Source organism: Heterodontus francisci, chromosome 5 (genome assembly GCF_036365525.1).
Source record: "Heterodontus francisci isolate sHetFra1 chromosome 5, sHetFra1.hap1, whole genome shotgun sequence".
In the NCBI taxonomy this organism is placed as follows: Eukaryota; Metazoa; Chordata; class Chondrichthyes; order Heterodontiformes; family Heterodontidae; genus Heterodontus; species Heterodontus francisci.
The window spans coordinates 149908857-149933695 of NC_090375.1; the positions used below are offsets into that span (position 1 = coordinate 149908857).

At 41.5% G+C, this 24839-nt stretch overlaps 1 protein-coding gene across 6 annotated transcripts in view; it reads left to right on the top strand.

Annotated features, from left to right (window-relative positions):
• The window catches only part of sugct (succinyl-CoA:glutarate-CoA transferase), a 601965-nt gene that overhangs the window by 60171 nt on the left and 516955 nt on the right, over positions 1–24839 (top strand). For all 6 annotated transcript variants that reach the window (XR_010975076.1, XR_010975077.1, XM_068032238.1 and 3 more), the window contains exon 6: positions 28–148. Coding sequence is in view for 4 of the 6 variants with exons in the window: in XM_068032238.1 (XP_067888339.1) it covers positions 28–148 (121 nt within the window). In the remaining 2 variants the exon portion in view is untranslated. The remainder of the gene's footprint in view (positions 1–27; positions 149–24839) is intronic.

A 24839-nucleotide genomic window follows, 5' to 3' on the forward strand; every position in this document is an offset into this window, starting at 1 on the left:
AACATGCCTTTGATTTGTACCTGACAGCTGGCATCTGTTTGTGATGTGCTGACTGAAAATTATCTTCCTGGAAAACTAGCAGAAATGGGTCTGGGGTATGGAGACATACAAGAGATTGCTCCACACATAGTTTACTGTTCAATTACAGGTAAGAAATTATTTGAATTTTTCTTAAAATTACTCAAATATGTTATCTTGATGTTGAGACTCCACTGATGTCCAGTGCTGCTTCCTCTGTAGCTGTCAGTTGCGAATTGGCTGGAGGGCCACATCTGGTACTCTGGCTGTCCCTCCTGTCCTGTTCTTTCCCCTCCTGCAAGGAGGGAATGAAGAGACCTATGAGTGAAAGTAATGGCAAGTATTGAATAAATGGATAGAGGGTATTTGTTAATGGTGACTGTGGGGGAGAGGCATGATATTGCATACAGATGAGAGTGAGTGTCAGTGGTGAACCAACAGACATTTAGGAAGGAAGGACAGGCAAAAAGGAAAGGGAGGTGGTGTTGCACTGATAATAGGGGTTGGGATCACTACATTAGTAAGGGAGGATCTCAGATTGGAGGAACAAAATGTGGAATCTGTTTGGGTGGAACAAGGGGCAGCAAACATTGGTAGGAGTTGTTTATAGGCCACCAAACAGTAGTGGTAGTGTGGGGCATGGTATTAATTAGGAGATTAGAGAAACATGTAGCATGGGTAGTACAGTAATCATGGGTGACTTCAATCTGCATACAGACTGGATAAACCTAATGTCGTGGAGGACTAGTTTCTCGAGTGTGTTCGGGATGGTTTTCTAGAGCAGTATGGTGAGCAATCGACTAGAGAACAGCTATTTTAGATCTAGTATTATGTAATGAGAATGGGTTAATTAATAATCTTGTTGTAAAAGAACCTGTAGGGATGAGTGACCATAATATGATAGAATTTTACATTCTGTTCGAAAGTGAGGTAGTTCAATCTGAAGCCAGAGTATTAAATTTGAACAAAGGAAATTATGAAGGTATGAGGGGCAAAGTGGCTGAGGTGGATTGGGAAAATACATTAAAAGGTGTGACAGTACATAGGCAATGGATAGTCTTTAAAGAAATATTACATTGTTTACAGCAACTATACATTCCTTCAAGGCACAAAAGCGCAAAAAGAAAAGGCAGTCAACTGTAGCTAACAAAGAAAGTTATAAGATTAAAAGCAAAGGCCTATAAAATTGCCATAAATAGTAGTAAACCTCAGGATTGGGAGGATTTTACATTACAGCAAAGGAGGACCAGGAAACTGATAAAGAAAGGGAGAATAGAATATGAATGTAAACTAGCAAAAAAAATGGACTGTAAAAGGTTCTATAGGTATGTAAAAAGGAAATGTTTGGCTAAGACAAATGTGGGTCCATTAAAGCAGAGTCAGGAGAATTTATAATGGGGAATAGAGAAATGGAAGAGAAGCTAAAAGATTTCTTTGTGTCTGTCTTCACTGAGGAAGATACAAGAAATCTCCCAGAATTAGAGATCCAAGGGATAGGGAAAATGAGGAATTGAAGGAAATTAGTATTAGCAAGAAGGCTGTATTGGGGAAATTAATGGAGCTGAAGGTGGATAAGTCTCTGGGACCTGATATTCCACATCCCAGAGGGTTGAAAGAGGTAGCTATGGAGATAGTGAATGCATTGGTGATCATCTTCCAAACTTCTATAGATTCTGGAATACTTCCTGCAGATTGGAAGGTAGCAGATGTCATCCCATTATTTAAGAAGGGAGGGAGAGAGAAAACCGGGAACTACGGACCTGTTAGCCTTACATCAGTCATAGGGAAAATGCTAGAATCTGTTCTAAAGGATGTGATAAATGGGCACTTGGATAATAATGATCTGATTGGGCATAGTCAACATGGATTTATGAATGGGAAATCATGTTTGATTAAACCGGTGGAGCTTTTTGAGGATGTTACTAACAGAATTGATGAAGGGGAGTCGGTGGACATAGTACACTTGAATTATCAAAAGGCTTTTGATAAAGTCCCCCACAGGAGGTTGGTTAGCAAAATTAAAGCACATGGGATAGGAGGTAATATACTGGCATGGATTAAGGACTGGTTAACAGGCAGAAAGCAGAGAGTAGGAATAAACGGGTCATTATCGTGTTGGCAGGCTGTGACTAGTGGGGTACTGCAGGGATCAGTGCTTGGGCCCAGCTGTTCACAATATATATCAATGATTTGGATGTGGGGACCAAATGCAGTATTTCCAAGTTTGCGAATGACACAAAACTAGGTGGGAATGTATGTTGTGAGGAACATGCAAAAGGGCTTCAAGGGGATTTGGACAGACTTAGTGAGTGGGTAAGAACATGGCAGATGGAATATAATGTGGAAAAATGTGAGGTTATCAACTTTGGTAGGAGGAATAGGTGTGCAGAGTATTTCCTAAATGGTAAGAGATTAGCAAGTGTAGATGTACAAAGGGACCTGGGTGTCTTCGTCAATAAGTCACTCAAAGCTAACATGCAGGTGCAGTAAGCAATTAGGAAGGCTAATGGTACGTTAGCCTTTACTGCAAGAGGATTTGAGTACAGGAGTCGGAAAGTCTTGCTTTAATTGTATAGAACCTTGCTTAGACTGCACTTGGAGTACTGTGTGCTGTTTTGATCCCCTTACCTCAGGAAGGATATTATTACCACTGAGGGAGCGCAATGAAGGTTCGCCAGACTTGTTCCCGGGATGGCGGGACTGTCCTATGAAGGGAGATTGGGGAAACTGGGCCTGTATTCTCTAGAGTTTCAAAGAATGAGAGGAGATCTCATTGAAACCTACAAAATACTTAAAGGGATCGATAGGGTCGATGTAGGTAAGATGTTTCCCTTGGTTGGGGAGTCTAGAACCAAGGGACACAATTTAAAAATAAGGGGGAAGCTACTTAGGACCAAGGTGAGGAGAAATTTCTTGACTCAGAGGGTTGTGAATCTTTGGAATTCTCTATCCCAAAGGGCTGTGGAAGCTCAGTCATTGAGTATGTTTAAAGCAGAGATTGACATATTTCTAAATACCAATGACTTAAAGGGATATTGGGGATAGTGTGGGAAAAAGGCATTGAAGTGGATGATCAGCCATGATTGTATCGAATGGCAGAGCAGGCTCGATAGGCTGAATGGCCTACTTCTGCTCCTGTGTTCCTCGATGGGAATGTGAGAAAGTGCAGAGGGGAATGGGTGTACTTGCAAGGTAAGTTAGTGTGAGGAGTGATGTGCTGGAGTATCATCAGTGTGTACCTGAACATGTCACTGTACTCACCTTTCCCAAACTGCTTACATCATTAAACTGCTTTTGACACTGAATTCATGAACATGGCACCACACTCCTGCTGTTGACCTCATGGGCAACCTCCAGCCACGTTGTCTTTGTTTCACCAGCAGGTTTCTTCCTCCTCTCAGTAGGGAAGAGTTTCTCCCTGCGGGTCTGTACAGCCTCCAGCATCAAATCCAGGAGGATGTCAATGGAATGAGGTGCAGCGTTTGCATATCTGGACTCCAAACTGCCAATTCCTTCCCTTGTATTCCCGACTTCAAAATCCAGCAAATTGTATGTTTAGCACGTCCTCTTAAATACTGGAGTTGAAATAGACTCACGTGGGTCATCATCATGCTCGCTCAAGATAGTTAGTCAGGAAAGCGGGAAATTATATGATAATGCAGTGGCTAGGTTAAAAACCTACTGACAGACGTGTTGCACTTACTTCCAGTTTTCCAGTACATGACTGGACCCCAGACTGCTAGCGCGCCCTGAAGTTAAAACCAGACGAAGGTCCCTGATGGTAATCTTCTCTGGTTGTTTGTTCACTGTTAACCTCTCATGGAGCCTCTTGCCTAACTGTCTCTGCTGGCTTCAGAACTGCTGACTTGAAGCAGACCAGCTTAAAATATACTTTCAAAAATCTTTTATGGTTGGCAAAGGAAATTAAAAATCTATCTTGTAAAATCAAGAAGGGCTGCCAATCAATCATATATTTAAAAAAACCATATAGGACACTTGTACTTAAATCTACTTGCTTAGCACCTTCCTGGGAACAAATTATGTTGCTCCAAACATTTTTGGTGGACTTGTGAGGCATCCCCTTAACAAGATAAAAAGCATGAATTTGGATTTATATAACGTCCTTCATGACCTCAGGACGTCCCACAGAGCTTTGCAGCCAGTGAAGTACTTTTGAAGCGTAGTCACTGTTATATTGTAGGAAACACAGCAATTAATTTGCAGACAGAAAGCTCCCACAAACAGCAATGAAATAAATGACCAGATCTTCTTTTTTAGTTGCTGGTTGAGGGATAAATGTTGACAAGGGCACTGGGAACACTCCTTTGCTCCTCTTCATATAGTGCCATAGGATGTTCTGCATCCACCTGAGATAGCAGACAGGGCCCCGGTTTAAGGTGTCATCTGAAGATGGCACCAGTGCAGCAATTGTTCAGCATTGCACTAAAGTATCAACTGGATTGTAAAGGATATGGATTAAAGGATTGTAAAGGAGAAAACCTCTATCATTACGGTCTTGCATTTAGCGCAGTGACGTTCAGCTCTGGGTTCTGTCAGTGAGCAGCACTATACAAGTAACACACATCAGTCTTCATTCTATTCATGATTGTTTGGACCTATAAGATTCAGTAGCAACTGATTGTAGAGGTTGCTGATTGCTGGATCTTTAGGAGTCAGAGCAAATTTTATAGTGATTTCCCTCAGAACATACACTAATTTGGAAGAATACAGTCAATACTAGGGCCAGTTGTACATAGACTTCATGAACTGAATGGCTTTTTGAAAATTCTGTGCCTACAGAAATAGTTGAAAAAAAAAATTCTGAAATAGTTGGAGGTGGGAAGGGGAAAGAAAGAAGTGTTGGAATAGATGGTAAAAAGGCAAATGCTGTGTCTCATTTCACCGCGCCTCCTTGGATGTGCGGCTGGGGGCTTTGAGAACCCAGAGGGATATACTGTCCCCTAGCGACAAGAGGGAGAAGTTGGCTGGGGATATCAAGAAGGCGCAGTTAGAAATGGTCCAAGAGGTCAGTTCCAGGATTGTGGTACCACGCTTCTGGATATACTGACTTAAGACAGTCATGGTTATCCAGTAAGTATTGCTCAGGGCCAACCGTTAACTTCATTTATTTATGCCTTCTTTCATGCAGCCATTTGGAAGCAGTGTCTTTAGCATTGTCTTGCTGTGTGCAAAATGGCCTCTGCATTTGCCTGGATCAGAACAGCCACTGCACTTAAAAGTAACTCATTGGGGCTTTCTGTGGGAGTTCTTCCAATTTTTCTGCTGTAACTTTCCGAGGTACAGCTACTGAAACCCAGGAAAAATGGCGTAAATATTTATGCCATTTTCCTGAGGTTTCTGCAGCTCTTGTGCCGAAGTTATGAGTAGGAGAGTAGGAAAGTTCCCCTAGAGCTAAATTGCCCCATTGTCTATTAAGTAAAGAGAGATGTTTTCAAGAGGGAGTGGACCAGTTTTTGACTGGAGTAGGAATCACATCATACAGAAGGTAAGCGGATTAACAGTTAGCCTATGCAATATCGATCTGATCTTCTGGACCGGTTTCAATCACCTGAGATGGTTGGTGAAGAATTTTCCAATGTTTTTTTTTCCTTTAATGGGCCTGGGCTTTTCCTGTCTTTGTGTCTCCCAGGAGATTACATGGCTGGGGTTGTGAGGATTTGGAAATGTTTAGTCATCACGCTCCAGCCATCATGTGTATGGGGCAAGCGTGATGGACGAGCTGGTCTTTTCCTGTCTGTCACTTTTGAATGTATATAAGATGGTATATAAATCCAAGTCTTTTTATCCCTCGCGAAATTGAGCAATATTGACTAGGGTACAATTGGCAATGATCTATTAAAGTCAATTTATGGATGCAAAAAGTTTTCCCAGTCCTAACAGAAAAAATAAATTATTACAGTCATTCTGAAAGTATTTTCAAGAATTCAGGAAAACTAGAAGGAACATGCATTGAAATTACAAAAAATCTTTTCTTGTCACTGTCGGTACTCCAGATAAAAGCAGCTAAAAGCGTAGATTTCTTGCATAGCAGTTTATTGTGAAGCTTGTTACATGTTTTGTCTCCCTCACAAGACTGGAGGGATGAGCAGAAATTTACTACACAACATTTTAAGTTGGTGAGATCTTGAAGCTTTTAGTTTGATATAAAGTATGGATTTGTTTATTTCGGTACAAAGTTAACTGTTGAGATATTTTTCCTTTGTCTTTAAGGGGATATTGTGTTCTGATGCAAAACATCTAATGAGCATTGCAAAGGACTTTGAGATGAGGAATCTGTATAGTCTAGTAAACTACAATATTTTATTGTAGTTCCAGTAAAACTATCATAGCTCAGACCCTAACCCAGTAAACATTCTCATCTATTTTAATGGAAAAATAAACACATGGGTCAGCTGATTATGTTAGGGGTTGGATAACTCTGCAAGTTGTTTATAGGGAATAGGAACAATCTAGCAGACACTGCCGTATTAGTAAATGTAGAAATGTTCCAAAAGTTCAAAAATTCACAATTGGCAAATGTTTAACACAAAATATTTACTTCCTATTCGTATATTACTTTCTGATTGTATCACCTATTTAGAATAATTAAGCTATTTTAGTATAACACTACAACTTGCATTAATATAGCACTTTTAACATGCCCCAAGATACTTCACAGGTGCATAATCAGACAAAAACATCGGAATTGAGCCAAAGAAGGAGATATTAGGTTAGGTGATCAAAGTGTGGTCAAAGAGGTAGGCTTTATAGATTCTCTTAAAGGAGGAGAGAGTGTGTATGCTTGTAGAAATTTTATGTAATGCGTGCAATATCTGCAAGCCTCCCATAGTGTGGCACATGGTAAAACACCAGAGAAGCACAAAGACCATGATATTACTGAGATTCTTCTCTAGAAAAACTTCCATCCACTTGGAAAGGACTCTGATCCCACTCTTGATCTCAGGGATTTTGTTAAAGAGATACTTGTCCTGACGAAGTACTGGAAATCCTGATCTGGGCCCTTTATCTCTTCAGTAGGATGACCCAGAAGCCCTTAAATTGCTGCTCCCATGCAGGCACAATTCCTGGATTCCGCCTTCATCCCAATTCATGAATTTGGGCCCAATACGTTGTTCTAAAAGAGTAGGTGTGCATTCTTTTAAGGTTAAACAAACTTTCAGTTAGTTCATCCAGTGGTCAACAAAGAGGCTACACACATTTTAGCTCCATTATTTTGCGTTCTGGAGAGTTCCTTTGCTTATTTGTACTTCAAAATGTGACACAGAAATTTAATTGTGACATTTGAAGTGTGATGAGCAGGAAATGTGCGTTAGCTGTACAATTTTTATAACAAGTATATAAATAGATTTTTAGATATATATAGAAAATTATGATTAACTGGAAAGAGTTCAGTATTAAAATCCTGTAGTGTTACATAATTTTAATCAAGTTGAAGCAGTAAGAGTTTATGTTTTGGAATGACAATGGAGAACAATATCAAACTACTCAAACTTACTCAACCTCCAGTGCGATGCCACCACCAAGCACATCTTCCCCTCCCCTCTCTCTTCAACATTTTGAAGGGAACATTCCCTCTGTGATACCCTGGTCCACTCCTCAATCACCCCCAACACCCCCTTCTCTTCCTATGGTACTTTCCATGCAAGCGCTGGAGATGCAACACCTCTTAACTCCTCCATGTTCACTTTCCAGGGCCCCATACTACTTCCAGGTGAAGCAATGATTTACTTGTGCTTCTTTTAACTTAGTGCACTGCTTAGAATGCAGTCCCCTCTAAATTGTGGAGACCAAACGCAGATTGGGTGACCACTTTGCAGAACACCTCCATTCAATCTGCAAGTGTAACCCCAAGCTTCCAATCGCCTGTTATTTTAATTCTCCACCTTGCTCCCACTCGATCTCTCTATCCTTGGACTCCTGTACAGTTCCAGTGAAGCTCAATGCAAGTTTGAGGAACAGTACCGTATCTTTTGATTAGGCACTTTGCAGCCTTCTGGACTCAACATTAAATTCAACAATTTCAGACCGTAATCTCTGCCCCCATTTTGTTTTATTTTTCTTTGCTGGTTTTGGTTATACTCTTTTGTTTTTGCTTCTTTTGCTCTCAGGTGGCATCTGTTCATCTTTCTGCCGTTCACACCTCCTCTAGATCTTTTGTTTCTTTACTTGTCCCATCTCCACTCCCTTTGGCCTTTCACCATCAACCCTTTAGTCATTTAATCTCTCCTGCCTTCCACCCTATCACTGATCTTCCTTTTTGTTCTTTTTCCCACTACCCCCCAATTCCCTCCCACATTTAGTTGCTTAAAACCTGTTACGGCTCTAAATTTTCCCAATTCTGATGAAAGGTTATTGGCCTGAAACATTAACTCTGTTTCCCGCTCCACAGATGCTGCTTGACCTGCTGAGTATTTCCAGCATTTTCTGCTTTTATTTTAGATGTCCAGCATGAGCAATATTTTGCTTTTATATTATTAAATGTATTCCATGATGGAATCCTCATGTACAAACTGAGCACTGTGCAGCTGACCTGTTGGGTGCAATGACTTTGGATTCAAAGCGTGTTTTTTTGAGACAGACCCTGATTTGGAAATTAAATTAAAAGTCTCAATGTTCTGGGAGGTCGGAACCAGGTTAAACATACAATTTTTTTTTTTACCAGAGACATGTGATTGGAACTTAGGTTTCAGTTTAGCAAAAAGAGATCTGCAGTGGAATGAACAAAAACAGCCAGTTGTTATTTAAAAAGACAAGCAGAGAGCTGCAGATTTTTGTGCTTTCAAGGAATCTGCTTGGAATTGTAACAGACTACAAAGCAGCAGGTTGGAATAGATGTTTTGACTGTAGGCAGAGGAGTCTGGATTGAGGGGTGACCATTGATGAATGGCTTATGGCAGTTGTCTTTGGTGACAAAGAAGTATCAGCGGAACCACCCCATCAGGGTGGTAGTGTGCAAGGCCAAGGTTGTTGGAGAGCGATGAGCCTGAACCATTAAAGCAAAGATTGCATCGCTCGCTGTCGACGGGACCTCATTACTTCTGTATCTGCTTCCTGGAGGACAGGACTTGGAAAATTACCTGAGGAAGTTCTTGAATTTGTTGTACTGTGGAACTGTTCAGCACCATCTTGCTGATAAGCCTGTTCAGAGGATTAGTAAGGACTACCTTTGTTGCATCTGCTAATTAGCATGTAACCTTTAAGATGTACATACATCGATCATGATTTAATTGTTGGTTCATGTTAATTTGTGTTTGTTTTGGTTTGGGTGTTAAAGTGAAATTTATAAAAGTGAAATCTTGTCCATTTGGTTTTTGTTTCCTAAATTGTGGTCAGCCAGTGGATTTGATTCTTTTGGTTTGGTGGTGGTCTTGACGAGAATCATAACAAAATTGGGGGCTTGTCCGGGATTGGTTCAGATGAGGCTGACCTGGAGGAAACTCCTCTTTGATTTGATTTAGCAAAGAATATTCACTTGGTACCTAAATTTAGTGAAGAGGAGTAGAAATATACTTCGTGTCATCTGCTAAAACTGCCATGAATCTGGATTGGCCCAAATCATCTTGGACAATGCAGTATGTTTTTGTAGGGAAAGCTTTGGAGATGTACTCATCTCTTTCAGATGATCACTTACATGACTATGACAAAGTAAAGACTGCTGTTCTCAATGCCTGTGAGTTGGTACCAGAGGCCTACAGACAAAAATTTAGGAATTTAAAAAAGAAACAGGTCCAGACATGTATGGAATTTGCTGGAGAGAAGGAAATGGTGTTTGATAGGTGGTATAGTTAGATGAAAATTGTGCATGATTTTGAGAGCTCTAGGGAAGTAATTCTGATGGAAGAATTCAATAGTGTCCCTGGAAGAACATAAAGTTGGTAAAATAAGGGATGCTACAGAAATGGCAGATGATTACAAATTGACCCACAAAAGCAGTAGTTACACGCCCCAGTTTGGAAACTTAGAGAAGTTGGAGAACTAAGTAGTTTGATAAGGAAAAATTATCTTGTTTTATTGTGAAGGATGACAAAGGTAAAGAGACAGACACATCTCAAGTTACTAAAAAAGAAAGCCAGGCGGAAAAGTTTGGTTCATGGGGACCTTCACAGGTCATAAAGGACCTGTGAAGACTGAGTGTTGGTAGTGGAAAAACAAACCTATTACAGGAAATATTGTCTTGGTGGGTAATGTTCATGACAAACAGTTTTTCCCATATTCATTAATAGAATGAATCAGGTTGCAGAAGGCTATAGAAGTTTTCTGTTTAAGGGTGAAATACCTCCACAGTTGTCTGATGAGACAGGAAAGTCAATTGTTATCCTTAGAATTACGGGGCGGCACAGTCACTGATGTTGGCAGGTGGCATGAATTCTTCCTCTCATAGTTGGCTGAATGTGAAGGTATTAATCCAAGGAATAGATATAACCTATTTGTTTCCCTTAAATGGGATTGATTTAAAATGTGACTTGGTCATTGGTCCTGTTACTGTGTCGTTCCTAGCTTGCCTATTGAGGGTGCAGGTTTTCTGCTAGGAAATGACTTGGCTGGGGATAAGATATAGGCATCTCCAGTAGTTTCAGAGAAGCTATTTGAGGTTGATGAAACTGAGGTATTGCTGGAAGAATTTCCTGAAATATTCCAAAATTGTGTCGTGACTAGATCCCAAATATGGTTAAATAAGATGAGATGGACTCAGTTGTTGTGGAGGACAATTCGGGTGTTTGGTTGGCTGAAACCTTTTTCGAGGATTTAGATGGGGGGGTTGGTGATCAAGACTCCAAGGCTAACAGTGGTGAACTGTTTAGCAGATCTTTCCTGATTGAGGCACAACAGGCAGACCCTGAATTGAGAAGGTCGTCTCAGACGGTGTGTTTGAGGCAGAAGCTGAAAAGGCCCCTGAGTGTTATGATGCCAAGCATGACATTTTGATGAGGAAGTGGTGACCTCCCAGAGGCCTGCTGATGAGGATCGGGCTGTAGTTCATCAAATTGTCCCTCCTTGCTACCGTAGTGAAATTTTGAGAATTGCCCATGAGATTCCAGTTGCAGGTCATTAGGGTATTCGGAAGACACAGGCTAGGGTAATGATGCATTTTTATTGGCTGAAACTGTATAGGGATGTGGTTGACTTGTGTAAGATATGTCACACATGTCAGATGATTGGAAAGCTACAACCTTCAAGTAAGCTAGCCCCATTAAAACTGATACCTGCATTTGACGAACCATTTCTTAGGGTTCTTGTGGATTGTGTTGGACCCTTACCTACGACTAGGTCAGGCCATAGGTATCCCTGACTATCAAGGATTTGTCCGTTCCATTTCCAGAGACAATACCCTTGAAAAAGATCACAGCAAAAAGTGTGATTGAGAGGTTGGTCCAGTTTTTCACTCTGTATGTGTTGCCAAAAGAAATTCAGTCTGACCAGGGGTCAGATTTCATTTTGGGTATATTTTAGGAGGTTACGTCTAGTTTGGGAGTAAAGCAGCTCAGGTTGTCTGCTTATCACCCACAGTTACAGGGTGCTTTGGAGAGACATCACCAAACTCTAAAGAGTATGATTGAGACCTATTGTTTTGTGTATCTCCATGATTGGGATAAAGTGATCTCATTTTTGTTATTTGCAACCAGGGACACGCCAAATGAGTCTACTAGTTTCAGTCCATTTGAATTGGTCTAAGGGTATGAGATTAGGGGTCCTCTGAAACTCATTAAGGAAAGATTTTTGTCACAGGTGGAGGAAACTACCCTCTTAGACTGTGCATCAGAGTTCCAAGGGAGACTCTCGGAAGCTTGTGAGATGGCCAGAGGACGTCTCAAGGTTTCTCAGCAAGCGATGAAAGCCCAAGCAGCTAGAACACCTAAGGTCTGCTTTCAACCGGAGATCAGGTGCTAGTCTTGTTGCCTTTGCCTGGTGAATCATTGAAAGGTGGTTTAGTAGACCATACTGTATCAAAAAGAAGCTCAGTGAGGTGAAGTATTTAGTTAGTACCCATTGCTGGGACCCCCAAATAGTACACGGAGGTAGAAGAGTAGATATTTAGGCAAATCTCTGAGAAGTGCAAGAAAAATAGGGCAGTAATAGTTGGGGATTTTAGCTGCCCCAATATTAGCTGGGATAGTTTTATTGTGGAAGGAATTGAGGGAGCCTAATTCTTGAGGTCCATTCAGGAGAACATTTTTGGCCGGTGTGTAGAAGAGAGGCCGCAGTTTTAGACTTAGTTTTAGGAAATGAAGATGGGCAGGTGGAAGGAGTGGCAGTGGGAGAGCATTTTGGTGATAGTGATCATAATTCAGTCAGTTTTAACATAATTATGGAAAGGGACAGAGATAGAACAGGAGTTAGAGTTCCCAATTGGGGCAAGGCCAATTTTACTAAACTGAAAGTGGACTGGAAACAGCTACTTGAAGGTAAATCAGTGTCAGAGCAGTGGGAGGCATTCAAAGAGAAGACTGAAGGGGTTCAGAATAAACATGTTGCCCCAAAGAAAAATGGTGAGACGGCCAAATCTAGAGCCCCATGGATGTCAAGAAGCTTACAGAGTAAGATAAGGCAGAAAAGGAAAGCTTATGTCTGACACCGAGAACGCAATACTACAGAAAGCCGAGAGGAGTATAGAAAGTGGAGGGGTGAAATCAAAAAGGAAATTAGGAAAGCATAGAGTGGGCATGAAAGAATATTGACAAGCTAAATTAAGGTGAACCCAAAGATGTTTTATCAATTCATTAAGAGTAAGAGGATAACTAAGGAGAGAGTAGGGCCCATAATAATCTATGTGTAGGGGCGGTAGATGTTGGTATTGTTCTTAATGAATACTTTGCATCTGTCTTCACAAAAGAGGGGGACGATGCAGATATTGTAGTTAAAGAGGAAGAGTGTGAAGTATTGGATGTGATAAACATAGGGAGAGAGGACGTATTAATGGGATTAGCATCATTGAAAACGGATAAGTCACCAGGGCCAGATGAAATGTACCCTAGGCTGTTAAAAGAAGCAAGGAGAGGAAATAGCAGAAGGTCTGACAATCATTTTTCAGTCCTCACTGGATACAGGTGTGGTGCCGGAGGACTGGAGAACTGCTAGCGTTGTACCTCTGTTTAAAAAGGGAGAGAGGGATAGACCAAAAATTACAGGCCAGTCAGTCTCACCTCAGTAGTGGGCAAATTATTGGAATCTATTCTGAGAGACAGGATAAACTGTCACTTAGAAAGGCATGGATTAATCAAGGATAGTCTGCATGGACTTGTTAAGGGAAGATCTTGTTTGACCAAAATTTGATTAGGAATAGTCAGCATGGCCTTGTCAGAGGGAGGTCATGCCTAACAAATTTGATTGAATTTTTGAGCATGTGACCAGGCCTGTAGATGAGGGTAGTGCAGTTGATATAGTTTACATGGATTTCAGCAAAGCCTTTGACAAGGTCCCACATGGGAGACTTATCAAGAAAGCAAATGCACATGGGATACAAGGTAACTTGATAAGGTGGATTCAAAATTGGCTTAGCTGTAGGAGACAGAGAGTGATGACAGACGGCTGTTTTAGTGACTGGAAGCCAGTGTCCAGTGGCGTACCACAGGGATCTGTGCTGGGTCCCCTATTGTTTGTCATTTATATAAACGACATAGATGACTATGTGGGGGGTAGGATCAGTAAGTTCGCAGATGACACAAAGATTGGCCGAGTGGTTAACAGTGAGGTTGAGTGTCTTGGGTTACAGGATGATATAGACGGGCTGGTCAAATGGGCAGAAAAGTGGCAGATGGAATTTAACGCTGAAAAATGTGAGGTGATACACTTTGGAAGGAGTAATGTGACGCGGAAGTATTCAATGAATGGCCTGACACTGGGAAGTTCCGAGGAACAAAGGGACCTTGGCGTGTTTGTCCATAGATCTCTGAAGGCAGAAGGGCAGATTAATAGGGTGGTGAAAAAGGCATATGGGACACTTGCCTTTATCAATCGAGGCATAGATTACAAAAGCAAGGAGGTCATGTTGGAGTTGTACAGAATTTTGGTAAGGCCACAGCTGGAGTACTGTGTGCAATTCTGGTCGCCACATTATAGGAAAGATGTGATTGCATTGGAGGGGGTGCAGAGGCAATTCACCAGGATGATGCCTGGAATGGAACATTTAAGCTATGAGGAGAGGTTGGATAGGCTTGGGTTGTTTTCGCTGGAGCAGAGAAGACTGAGGGGTGACCTGATCGAGGTGTACAAGATTATGAGGGGCATGGACAGGGTGGATAGGGAGCAGCTGTTCCCCTTAGTTAAAGGGTCAGTTACGAGGGGTCACAAGTTTAAGGTGAGGGGCGGGAGGTTTAAGGGGGATTTGAGGAAGAACTTTTTTACCCAGAGGGTGGTGACGGTCTGGAATGCCCTGCCTGGGAGGGTGGTAGGGGCAGGTTGCCTCACATCCTTTAAAAGGTACCTGGATGAGCACTTGGCACGTCATAACATTCAAGGCAATGGGCCAAGTGCTGACAAATGGGATTAGGTAGACAGGTCAGGTGTCTTTAATGCATCGGTGCAGACTCGATGGGCCGAAGGGTCTCTTCTGCACTGTATTATTCTGTGATTCTGTGACTAACTTGATAGAATTTTTTGAAGAAGTAACAAGGAAGATAGATGAGAGTTATGTAGTTGATGTGGTGTACATGGATTTTAGCAAGGCTTTTGACAAGGTCCTAAATGGCAGACTGGTTAAAAAAATAAAATCCCATGGGATGCAGAGAAATGCAGCAAGGTGGATACAAAATTGGCTCAGTGGCAGGAAGCAAAGGGTAATTGTTGACCGGTGTTTTTCGACTGGAGGGCTGTTTCCAGTGTCTTTCCGCAGGGCTCAGTACTGGGTCCCCTGCTTTTTGTGGTATATATTAATGATTTGGACGTAAATGTAGGGGGCATGATCAAGAAGTTTGCAGACCACACAAAGATTGGCTGTGTGGTAGATAGTGAGGAGGATAGCTGTAGGCTGCCTTAAGATATTGATGGTCTGGTCAGATGGGCAGAAAAGTGGCAAATCGAATTCAACCTGGAGAGGTGTGAGGTGATGCATTTGGGGAGGTCAAACAAGGCAAAGGAATACACGATTACTGGGAAAATACTGAGAAGTGCAGAGGAAGTGAGAGACCTTGGAGTGAATGTCCACAGATACCTGAAGGTAGCAGGACAGGTCGATAAGGTGGTTAAAAAGGCATATGGAATCCTTTCCTTTATTAGCCAAGGTATAGAATATAAGCGCAGGGAGGTTATGCTGGAACTGTATAACTCATTGGTTAGGCCACAACTTGAGTACCGCGTGCAGTTCTGGTGACCTCATTACAGAGAGGATACAGAGGAGATTTACGAGGATGTTACCATTTTGTTTGTACTAAAATAATGACCAGAATGGCAGTTGTTATTGTCAGTAAAACTTGTCTTTGTTAACGAAAATAGATACACCCTTCCTCACACCCACCCCCACCCCATCCCCACCTCTACCCACCAAAGTCCTTGTGAATAATGCCACTGACTAGTACAGTCAAGAGTTATGATCTCAGCTGAGTTAGCAGTTGGGGTGTACTACAAATAGCCTCAGTGCCCCTAAGCAATAAAGGGGAGACAATCAACCAGGAATTACATAACGTGTGTTTCATTTCATGAGTATCATAAACCTGGTGGAGGCTTGCACACATTACCAGTAGTGTTGGAAAATATTGGTATTTTGCAGCACAATGCAATATGGGTGAAGAGCCAAATAACTGAGGAGCTACAAAGTCTAATTCATCTGAATGGAGAGTGTTTTATAGGTAATATCATAAATGTTGGCAGCACACTGGAAAGAAAAGTTGCTCCTATCTTCTAAAAGCTATTAGAGGAGGCGGAGAAGCACTGAGCTCCATATTGACTTAGAGGAACTAAGATGGGGGATCAGATTATATTTCATTATGGCACATACTAAAGTGCTGTCTCTGCTTCAATAATTTCCATGGGAAAGACAGAAATAAATCAGAGTCCTGAGACATCAGTGGATGTTTCAACTCTTTGTCTCTTGATGCAATGCGGTAGATCTTGACTTTGTGTAATAGTGTAAAAGTGTAAAATGGATGAAAGCGAATCGGGGGCTGTTTTACAACCCTCCTGACTTTTATTTCTGTTGAAGCCGGACCTAGGTTTTCTGTTCTGATTGTCCATCTAACTCCGTTCTGAGGTATTCCTGCACACTGGAAGTTCAGGGGTAGTCAGCAGGATTTTAAAGCATTGTCAACATCTTGCAAGCTGGGATGCTTGGTTGGCTACTCTCCAGGTTGATGAATGGTGTGTGGAGGGTATGGAAAGCAGGCCATGGGCTGGGAAAAGAGGGTAGTTTAAAAAATGGTTTTTGCTTAACTACATAGAAATCTTTAGTGCAAAATAGCCAGTGAGGTCCTAAAACTGATTGTAAGGATCCTGATTAGCATATTCAAGGCTCCTAATACCTGTTTCTGGCAGACACTCTGGATACTTGGGAAGTTGCTGGCTTTCCAATTTGGCAACTGGAGCACTTCTAGTGGAGACTGGGGGGAATGATTGTCAACCAAAATGGGCTCCCCCCACCCTTCACCCCATACCAATTTTTTACCCAAAGAAATAGCTGTGACAGGGACAATTTTCTCCTATATGTCTTCCAACAAATTTCAAAATGTGTCTTGGACCCAGCAAAACCTCCAGAAGTTTGTTCCTTAAAACATATATTGGGCAACAATCCACTTAATCTGATCTGCAATGTTTCAGGCGAATTTTAGCTATTTAAGGAGCTTGTATCCTGGTTTCATCTCATCAAGAAATGTTTTTGTTTGGAACAGTTGCCTGCATGTGGTCATAGAAATAATTAGTCATTTAACATTTCAATGTCTGGGTCAAAACAGAATCTGGTTGCTAAATGTAAAATAACCTGAACTGCCTTCTGATATGAAATTGTGTTCTTTATCGATGAGAATTTAGAGAAGGGTTGATCCTCCTCTGAATACTGTCTGAAAAATGATGCGGATCCCCAACTTTTTTTTTGTAGGTATTGCATTTTCTGACGCATCTTCTGCTAGACACTGAAAGCAACAGCCCAAATATTGGAAGTATGTATTTAAATGAAGCAACAAGTGTGGGGTGACATTCTCTCTCCCATTTTCCATTGTTAATGCTGATTGTAACTAAGGCCTGTATATAACAGATATCCAGTGTTGCCAGGTGCAAAAGATGCAAATGAATTTAAAGAGGCCACTGCAGTTACTTTCAATTCTTTTCTAAGATCTTTCCTTTTTGACCATTTCTCAAAATGGGGAAGCCTCTTAGGACCGAGATGAGCAGAAATTTCTTTACTCAGAGGATTGAGAGTCTTTGGAATTCTCTACCCCAGAGGGCTGTGGAAGCTCAGCCATTGAGTATGTTTAAAACAGAGATTGACAGATTTCTAAATACCAATGACATAAAGGGATATGGAGATAGTGTGGGAAAAAGGCATTGAAATGGATGATCAACCATGATCATATGGAAATAGAAATTCTGGTTGCCACACTACCAGAAGGACGTGGAGGCTTTGGAGAGGGTACAGAGGAGGTTTACCAGGATGTTGCCTGGTCTGGAGGGCATTAACTATGAGGAGAGGTTGGATAGACTCAGATTATTTTCACTGGAACGACGGAGGTGGAGGGGCGACATGATAGAGGTTTACAAAGTTATAAGAGGCATGGACAGAGTGGATAGTCAGAAGCTTTTTCCCAGGGTGGAAGAGTCAGTTACTAGGGGACATAGGTTTAAGGTGAGAGGGCCAAAGTTTAGAGGGGATGTGCGAGGCAAGTTCTTTACACAGAGGGTGGTGAGTGCCTGGAACTTGTTGCCGGGGGAGGTGGTGGAAGCAGGTACCGTAGAGACGTTTAAGAGGCATCTTGACAAATACATGAATAGGATGGGAATAGAGGGATACTGACCCCGGAAGTGCAGAAGGTTTTAGTTTAGACAGGCATCAAGATCGGCGCAGGCTTGGAGGGCCGAATGGCCTGTTCCTGTGCTGTACTGTTCTTCTTTAATGGCGGAGCCGGCTCGATGGGCTGAATGGCCTACTCCTGCTCCTATGTTATGTTAAAATTTGTTTTTATTTCTCCAATGATGTCTTCTTCTCTGCACTTTATCCTTTGAGGATTCCATTTTTACTTCTTTCCCATTCTAAAAGTGCCACAGTAAGTATCCTTTTAGGATTACATCCTTTTGTGCGTTTCATGAAGGAACAGAAGGGCAGGCTGATCAGCCACCACGAGAGGCATATGGTGCGCACTCACCCAAGTCCCCACTGAGCAAATTATAGACAGGTCTTCCGACCTCCAGTTACCCCATCAACTGGCAAAACCGCATGATGCAATTTAACCTGTAAAAGAAAAAGACTGACTCACTTTTATATAGCATCTTTCATGACCTCAGCATGTCCAAAAGCACTCTGCAGCCAATGCAGTATTTTTGAAATTTCTTGGAATTGAGGCGGCCAAAATGATTTTCCAACTATGTTGGGAACTACTTGATTTGGTTCAGCGTCTTTTTTGTGTTTGCATAGTTTGTGAACTTTGTGGGCTAGATTTTGTGCCCATTGACTGTGGTAAATCTGGCTGTAGGATTGATAATTTTCCTTCTGCTTTTCTACTTGGTGACTGGGACATTCCCTACACGTTCTGTTGAGATTTGGTTGTTGCTTTATGAAATTTCAGCAAATCACGTCCTAGTGTGAGGCAGAGTTTCCATGCAAGAAAGTGTAACAGACAAAATGTATGCACTCTCACCGTTTTAAATAGAAATAGATAGGTAATAGCAATAGGTGGATGTGGATCTGGTTATACGTTGGTTTCCAAATTGTATTCCAAAATCTGTGATAAGATAGTTTTTACTGCAGCTTTTTATTCAGAACTAATCACTACTATAAAACAGTACTGTGCTTCAGTTCTGGTCCATTCTGGTTTTCATTCTTTTGTATTTTATTTTGAATCAAGTCCTGTAGAAACACGATTGGTCCATTAGGTGGCTTGGAGGAATCAAAATCGTTTGTTTGCTCAAGGTTGCACTGACCTATTGTCTACACTAGGGTTGCCCAATACGTTAGCCACTAGTCACATGTCTAATTGGGTATCTAGATGTAACTAATTTTATTTCTGATACAAAAATTAGAAGTGTGATGGACACCATCGTGTGAACTTTAACCATTTTATGTGTTTGTTGGTAAAATGGTAAGATGAGAAGCAGAGTGCGAGTGTTTTTTGATTACTGTGAATGCTTTACATCCTTGGTTACTAAATTATGGTAAATATTTAAGTAAATATACATGTGAAATAAATTGATAAGTATTCGGCGAATGTATGTAAAGTGTTTTCTACTATAATTAGTGCATGCGGCTAAAATGTTGCCTGTGCTGGCAACTGTCTGAGGATGAACCAAAATGTTCACAACTTTGGTGCCATATTTGACCCTGAGATGAGCTTCCGACCACATCCATATCATCACTAAGACTGCCAATTTACACCTCTGTAACATCTCCGAACTCCACCCCCCCTCAGCTTATCTGCTGCTTCAAAGCTCGTCCATGCCTTTGTTACCTCCAGACTTGGCTATTCCAGTGCATTCCTGGATGGCCTCCCATTTTCTAAATCCACAATCTTGAGGTCATTCCAAAACTGCTGCCCATGGCCTAACCCTCACTGAGTCTCGTTCACACATCACCCCTGTGCTCACTGTCTTACAATGGCTCCTGGTTAAGCAACTCCCCGATTTTAAGATTTTCATCCTTATTTTCAAATCCCTCCATGACCTCACTCTCCCTTTATCTCTGTAATCTTCTCCAGCCCTACAACCCTCAGATCTCTATGCTCCTTCAATTCTGGCCTCTTGCTATAATTATACACGGCTTTGGTGAGATCACATGTGGAGTACTCTGCACAGTTTTGGTCATCGTATCTAAGGAAGGGTATACTCGCTTTGGAGGTGGTACAGCAAAGTTTCTCTAGATTGATTCCTGGGATGAGAGGGTTGTCCTATAATGAGCAGTCGAGTAGATTGGGCTTAGACTTTATGGAGCTTGGAGTGAGAAATGATTGCATTGAAATATGTAAGATTCAGCGGGGGCTTGACACAGCAGACATTGGGAGGTTGTTTCCCCTGGCTGGAGAGTCTAGAACTAGGGGGTATAGTCTCACTCAGAGGGTTGTGAATCTTTGGAATTCTCCACCCCAGAGTCAAAGAGTCATACAGCACAGAAAAGGCCATTCGGCCCATCATGTCTGTGCTGGCCATCAAGCACCTAACTATTCTAGTCCCATTTTCCAGCACTTGGCCCGTAGCCTAGTATGCTATGGCGTTTCAAGTGCTCATCTAAATACTTCTTAAATGTTGTGAAGGTTCCTGCCTCGACCACCACTTCAGGCAGTGTATTCCAGATTCCAACTGCCCTCTGGGTGAAAATTTTTTTCCTCAAATCCACTCTAAACCTTCTGCCCCTTACCTTAAATCTATGCCCCCTGGTTATTGACCCCTCTGCTAAGGGAAAACATCTCTTCCTAACTAACCTATCAATGCCCCTCATAATTTTATGTACCTCAATCATGTCCCCCCTCATCCTTCTCTTTTCTAAGGAAAACAACCCTAGCCTTTTTAGTCTCTCTTCATAGCTAAAATGTTCCAGCCTAGGCAACCTCCTGGTGAATCTCTTCTGCACCCTCTCTAGTGCAATCACACCCTTCCTATAGTGTGGTGCCCAGAACTGTACACAGTACTCCAGCTGTGGCCTAACTAGCGCTTTATACAGCTCCATCATAACCTCCCTGCTCTTATATTCTATGCCTCAGCTAATAAAGGCAAGTATCCCATATGCCTTCCTAACCACCTTACCTACCTATGCTGCTGCCTTCAGTGATCTATGGACAAGTACACCAAGGTCCCTCTGAGGGCTGTGGATGCTCAGTTGTTCAGTATATTCAAAACAGATAGAGTCTTGGACTCTAGGATGGCCACCCATCTACTATTCTGAACTCTGCCTGAGGGTGTTCACCTCCTGGATCATATGATGCTGGAAACTCTCACCCTCCCCGATGCTCCGCAGTGACTAGAGCTGCCTCTCATGCTCAGAAACCCTGAGCTCGAGCAGCTGGAGACACTTCCTACACATGTGGTCCCCCAAGAAACATGAAGTGTCCTGAAGTTCCCACATAATGCAGGAATTTCAAACAACAGCTCTTAACTGCCTATCCATGATCTAAAAATGATATCTATTCCATCTTTTAGAATCTTGTTGGTATCTTGTACCAATGTATCAACTAGATTCTAAAAGTGGGAATAAGAGATTTTTAGAATCTAGTTGGTGCCTTGTTTAAACTATTAATTTTAATTAATGCCTCCAGACCTTAGCTGGTCATGCTGTCTCCTGCTCCCTCTCACGGACCACTACTTTTTCTTTAAAATACCAGAAAAGCACTTCTTCCCTCACTATACCATATTCCCCAGGTTTAGTACTCTGTAGAAGCCTTCTGTATTAATACTAGCAAAAATTCCAAAGTCCTGAGTCAGCCCTTGCTGACAGTAATTCAGTTCCAACTTGCCACCTAATTAACTAACTATGCAACTTGTTCTAGCAGGCAGCTTGTTTACCACTAATGCTGTGAAAGAAGCTACAAGTGAAGGTTAAGGTTAAAATTAAATACTAAATGCAAAACTTATCTAAATTTTAGAAAGTGGTAAACCTTTAAAACCCTTAAAATTCTCTCACTCTCCAAATTCCCTGAGTTTAGTAATCTGTAGAAGCCATACTCAATTACCTCCCCCCTTCTATTTTAAATGTCTGTCTTTTTTGATCTCTTCTAATGTCATTTCCACCATGCTAGTCTACCTTGTTATATACCAAGGCAAAGTATTTACTTAATATTTCTGCTATTTCGCTCTTATTACCTGTGGGTTTATCATGCGCATCCCTTAATGGCCCTATCCTTATCCTGATTTTTTTGTTATTTATGTGTTTATAGAATATTTTTTTATATTCATTGATATAATTTTGAAGTTTCTCTTTGCCTTCCTAATTGGTTTGTTTTACTTCTTTCCTAACCTTTCTGTATTCCCTTTTGTCATCCTCTCCCTTGCTGTATATATACTTAGTGTATGCTTTTTTTCTTTAATTTCAGTTTGTCTTTATTGATCTATGGAGTGCCATTATTGGCTAGTTTGTCATCACTTTTTAGTGGGATAAATTTCACCTGGTCTCTGATCATTTTAAAAATATTTCTCACTGCTTTCCGATTTCTATGTCAGTAATTTTTTCCAGTTTATTTTCCCCAGTTCCATTTTCATCCCCTTGAAAATTAGCTTTCTTTCAATTTATTACTTTGGTCTGTGTCTTACTTATGTCCTTCTGTTTTTATCTGAAACCTTCTTATGTTGTAATTGCGATTGCCGAGATGCTCCCCATGCATCTGTTCTGAACTATATTTTTTTAGAGAAACTAAATTTTGACAGTTATGAGATTACAATTTCAGTTACATGGAAAAGGTATTTATCAGTTTGTGAAAGCTTGTTGTGCGCAAATTGGCTGCTGTGTTTCTCTATATTACAACAATGACTACTAAAGTGCTTCATTGGCTGTGGAGAACTTTGAGACATCCTGTTGTCCTAGAAGACACTATAAATGCAAGGTCTTTCTTTCTTTAATGTTGTGGTTATCCTACCTGTACCATGTCTTAAATGGCTGTGTGAAGCTATGGGCAGACACGAGTCATATTGCTGACTATGCCTCACTTTGAACTTGGTGACAAATAAGCTTGGTGCTTGGACTAATCCTCAGAGCTCCTGTTCAAGTGAAGATAACAAACTGTGCACTGGTTTTATACAACGCAATGTGCCAAGTCCTAGTGGAGTGAGGCTAGCTCAGGAAACAGCTTTTCACCTATGTCTTAGCATGTTCATAAATCAGAATGCCAACTTGATTCCCAAGTTAAACGGCTACTTTTCCATCAATTCACATTTGAAACTGCTATGGAACTGTGTGCAGCTTAACCCTTTTTTTTAGTTAGAAGAATTCTACTTGTCTTTTGCCAAAGAAATCTTTTAACAGAGTTGGTTTAATTAAACTGTGGTGACTCCTCCAATAGGCTGAGTCAGCAAGAAGCTAAGCCCTGATTCGTTAGCAGAGTAGTGGTACAGGTGTTACCATTGGCCTACACATTCCAGGTTTAGAGAAGGGAAAATCAGTCAGGGTTTCTGCTTCTGACTCTTTTATCCAATGACTCTTTCTGGAAGCACACATGTGCTGGCCTCAGGTGAGAGTGGGATCTTTTTTAACTGTGATAACCTCTGTGACCAATCAAGCTTCAATGCCTTTAGATTATACATGCAGAATGGCTCCTTGGTCAAGCACCTGTGGGCAATTGGCAGCGGTGCAGCACTAGTCAAAGTGTCTTCTATCTGAAATAAAAGCAAAATACTGCGGATGCTGGAAATCTGAAATAAAAACAAGAAATGCTGGAACCACTCAGCAGGTCTGGCAGCATCTGTGGAAAGAGAAGCAGAGTTAACGTTTCGGGTCAGTGACCCTTCTTCGGAACTTCGGAGTTCTGAAGAAGGGTCACTGACCCAAAACGTTAACTCTGCTTCTCTTTCCACAGATGCTGCCAGACCTGCTGAGTGGTTCCAGCATTTCTTGTTTTTATGTCTTCTACCTGACATGATCGAACTAACATCGTGGGCCGAAGGGCCTGTACTGTGCTGTACTGTTCTATGTTCTTCTATATTTCCAGGTACGGTTCATTGCACTATATTTCCCCCGGTGTAGTCCTGCCCACCACCCCCTCCCATCCTTACACTTTTTGACAGCGGCCTGTAGCCAGAAATGGGAACTGAGATCCAAATCTACAGTAGTGGTAATGACCACCAACTGTGGGGCTTTCTCGCTGTTGCCCAAAAATAGCAGCCAGAAAGTCTCAAATCTGAAAATGTTGTGCAGTACCTGTAAAGGAAAGGTACTAACCTTTCTCTTGGCTCCATCTTCTTGCTGCTTACCCATCTTGGAGCCTCTAATCTGAAAGGGGCTTAAGACCCACTTCTTTGTGGGTCTCTTCCAAATAGTTAGGCAAACTAGCTATCCAACAGGAGGATGTAGTGGGAGGTCCAGTTACATTTCCCCCCACCTTGCCTCATTAAAAGTGTTGTGCCTGATGTGGTGGAACTCCATCAACCTTGGGGGAACCCCAGGAAATACAAAGGGGCTGAAGACCTGCCATATAGTATCTCTGCACATGTAACCTGGCAAATGAATACACAGGCAAGGAAAATCAGCCTCAACGTCTTGACAAGAGGAGGAGAAAAACTAGCAGAAAAAGATAGTTGATTTTAAAAATAAACATGGGTTTGCATGGATTTGTTGTACATTTGTATGAGATTTGTGCCATTTCAAGTTCAGAAAGAAAGTCTGATTTAATGCTTCCAAGCATGCTTTCCCTTCTGTTTTCTGGAGTAAGTTTCATAGATCAAATTAAGTGCTCATAACTTTCAAAAAAGTATATTCTATTTATCTAAGTAAATAATGTTGCTTAAGAACTAATTTAGATTACTGTAAATACTCATAAGACTAGAAATATATTTCTTTGGTGCTAATGGTAGATGCTTTATGTTTTACACCAGTCTCGCTCATCCTTAAAGCTTCATTTCAGGCTGGTTTACCTGCTATGACTATTGATTCTTTACAACTCTCGCTTCGCTGCTAATCTCTAGCATTGTGGTATTTAAATGGCAAATTCTCCTCCAATCCCCAACAGGGCCTTGCTAAAATTGTATAG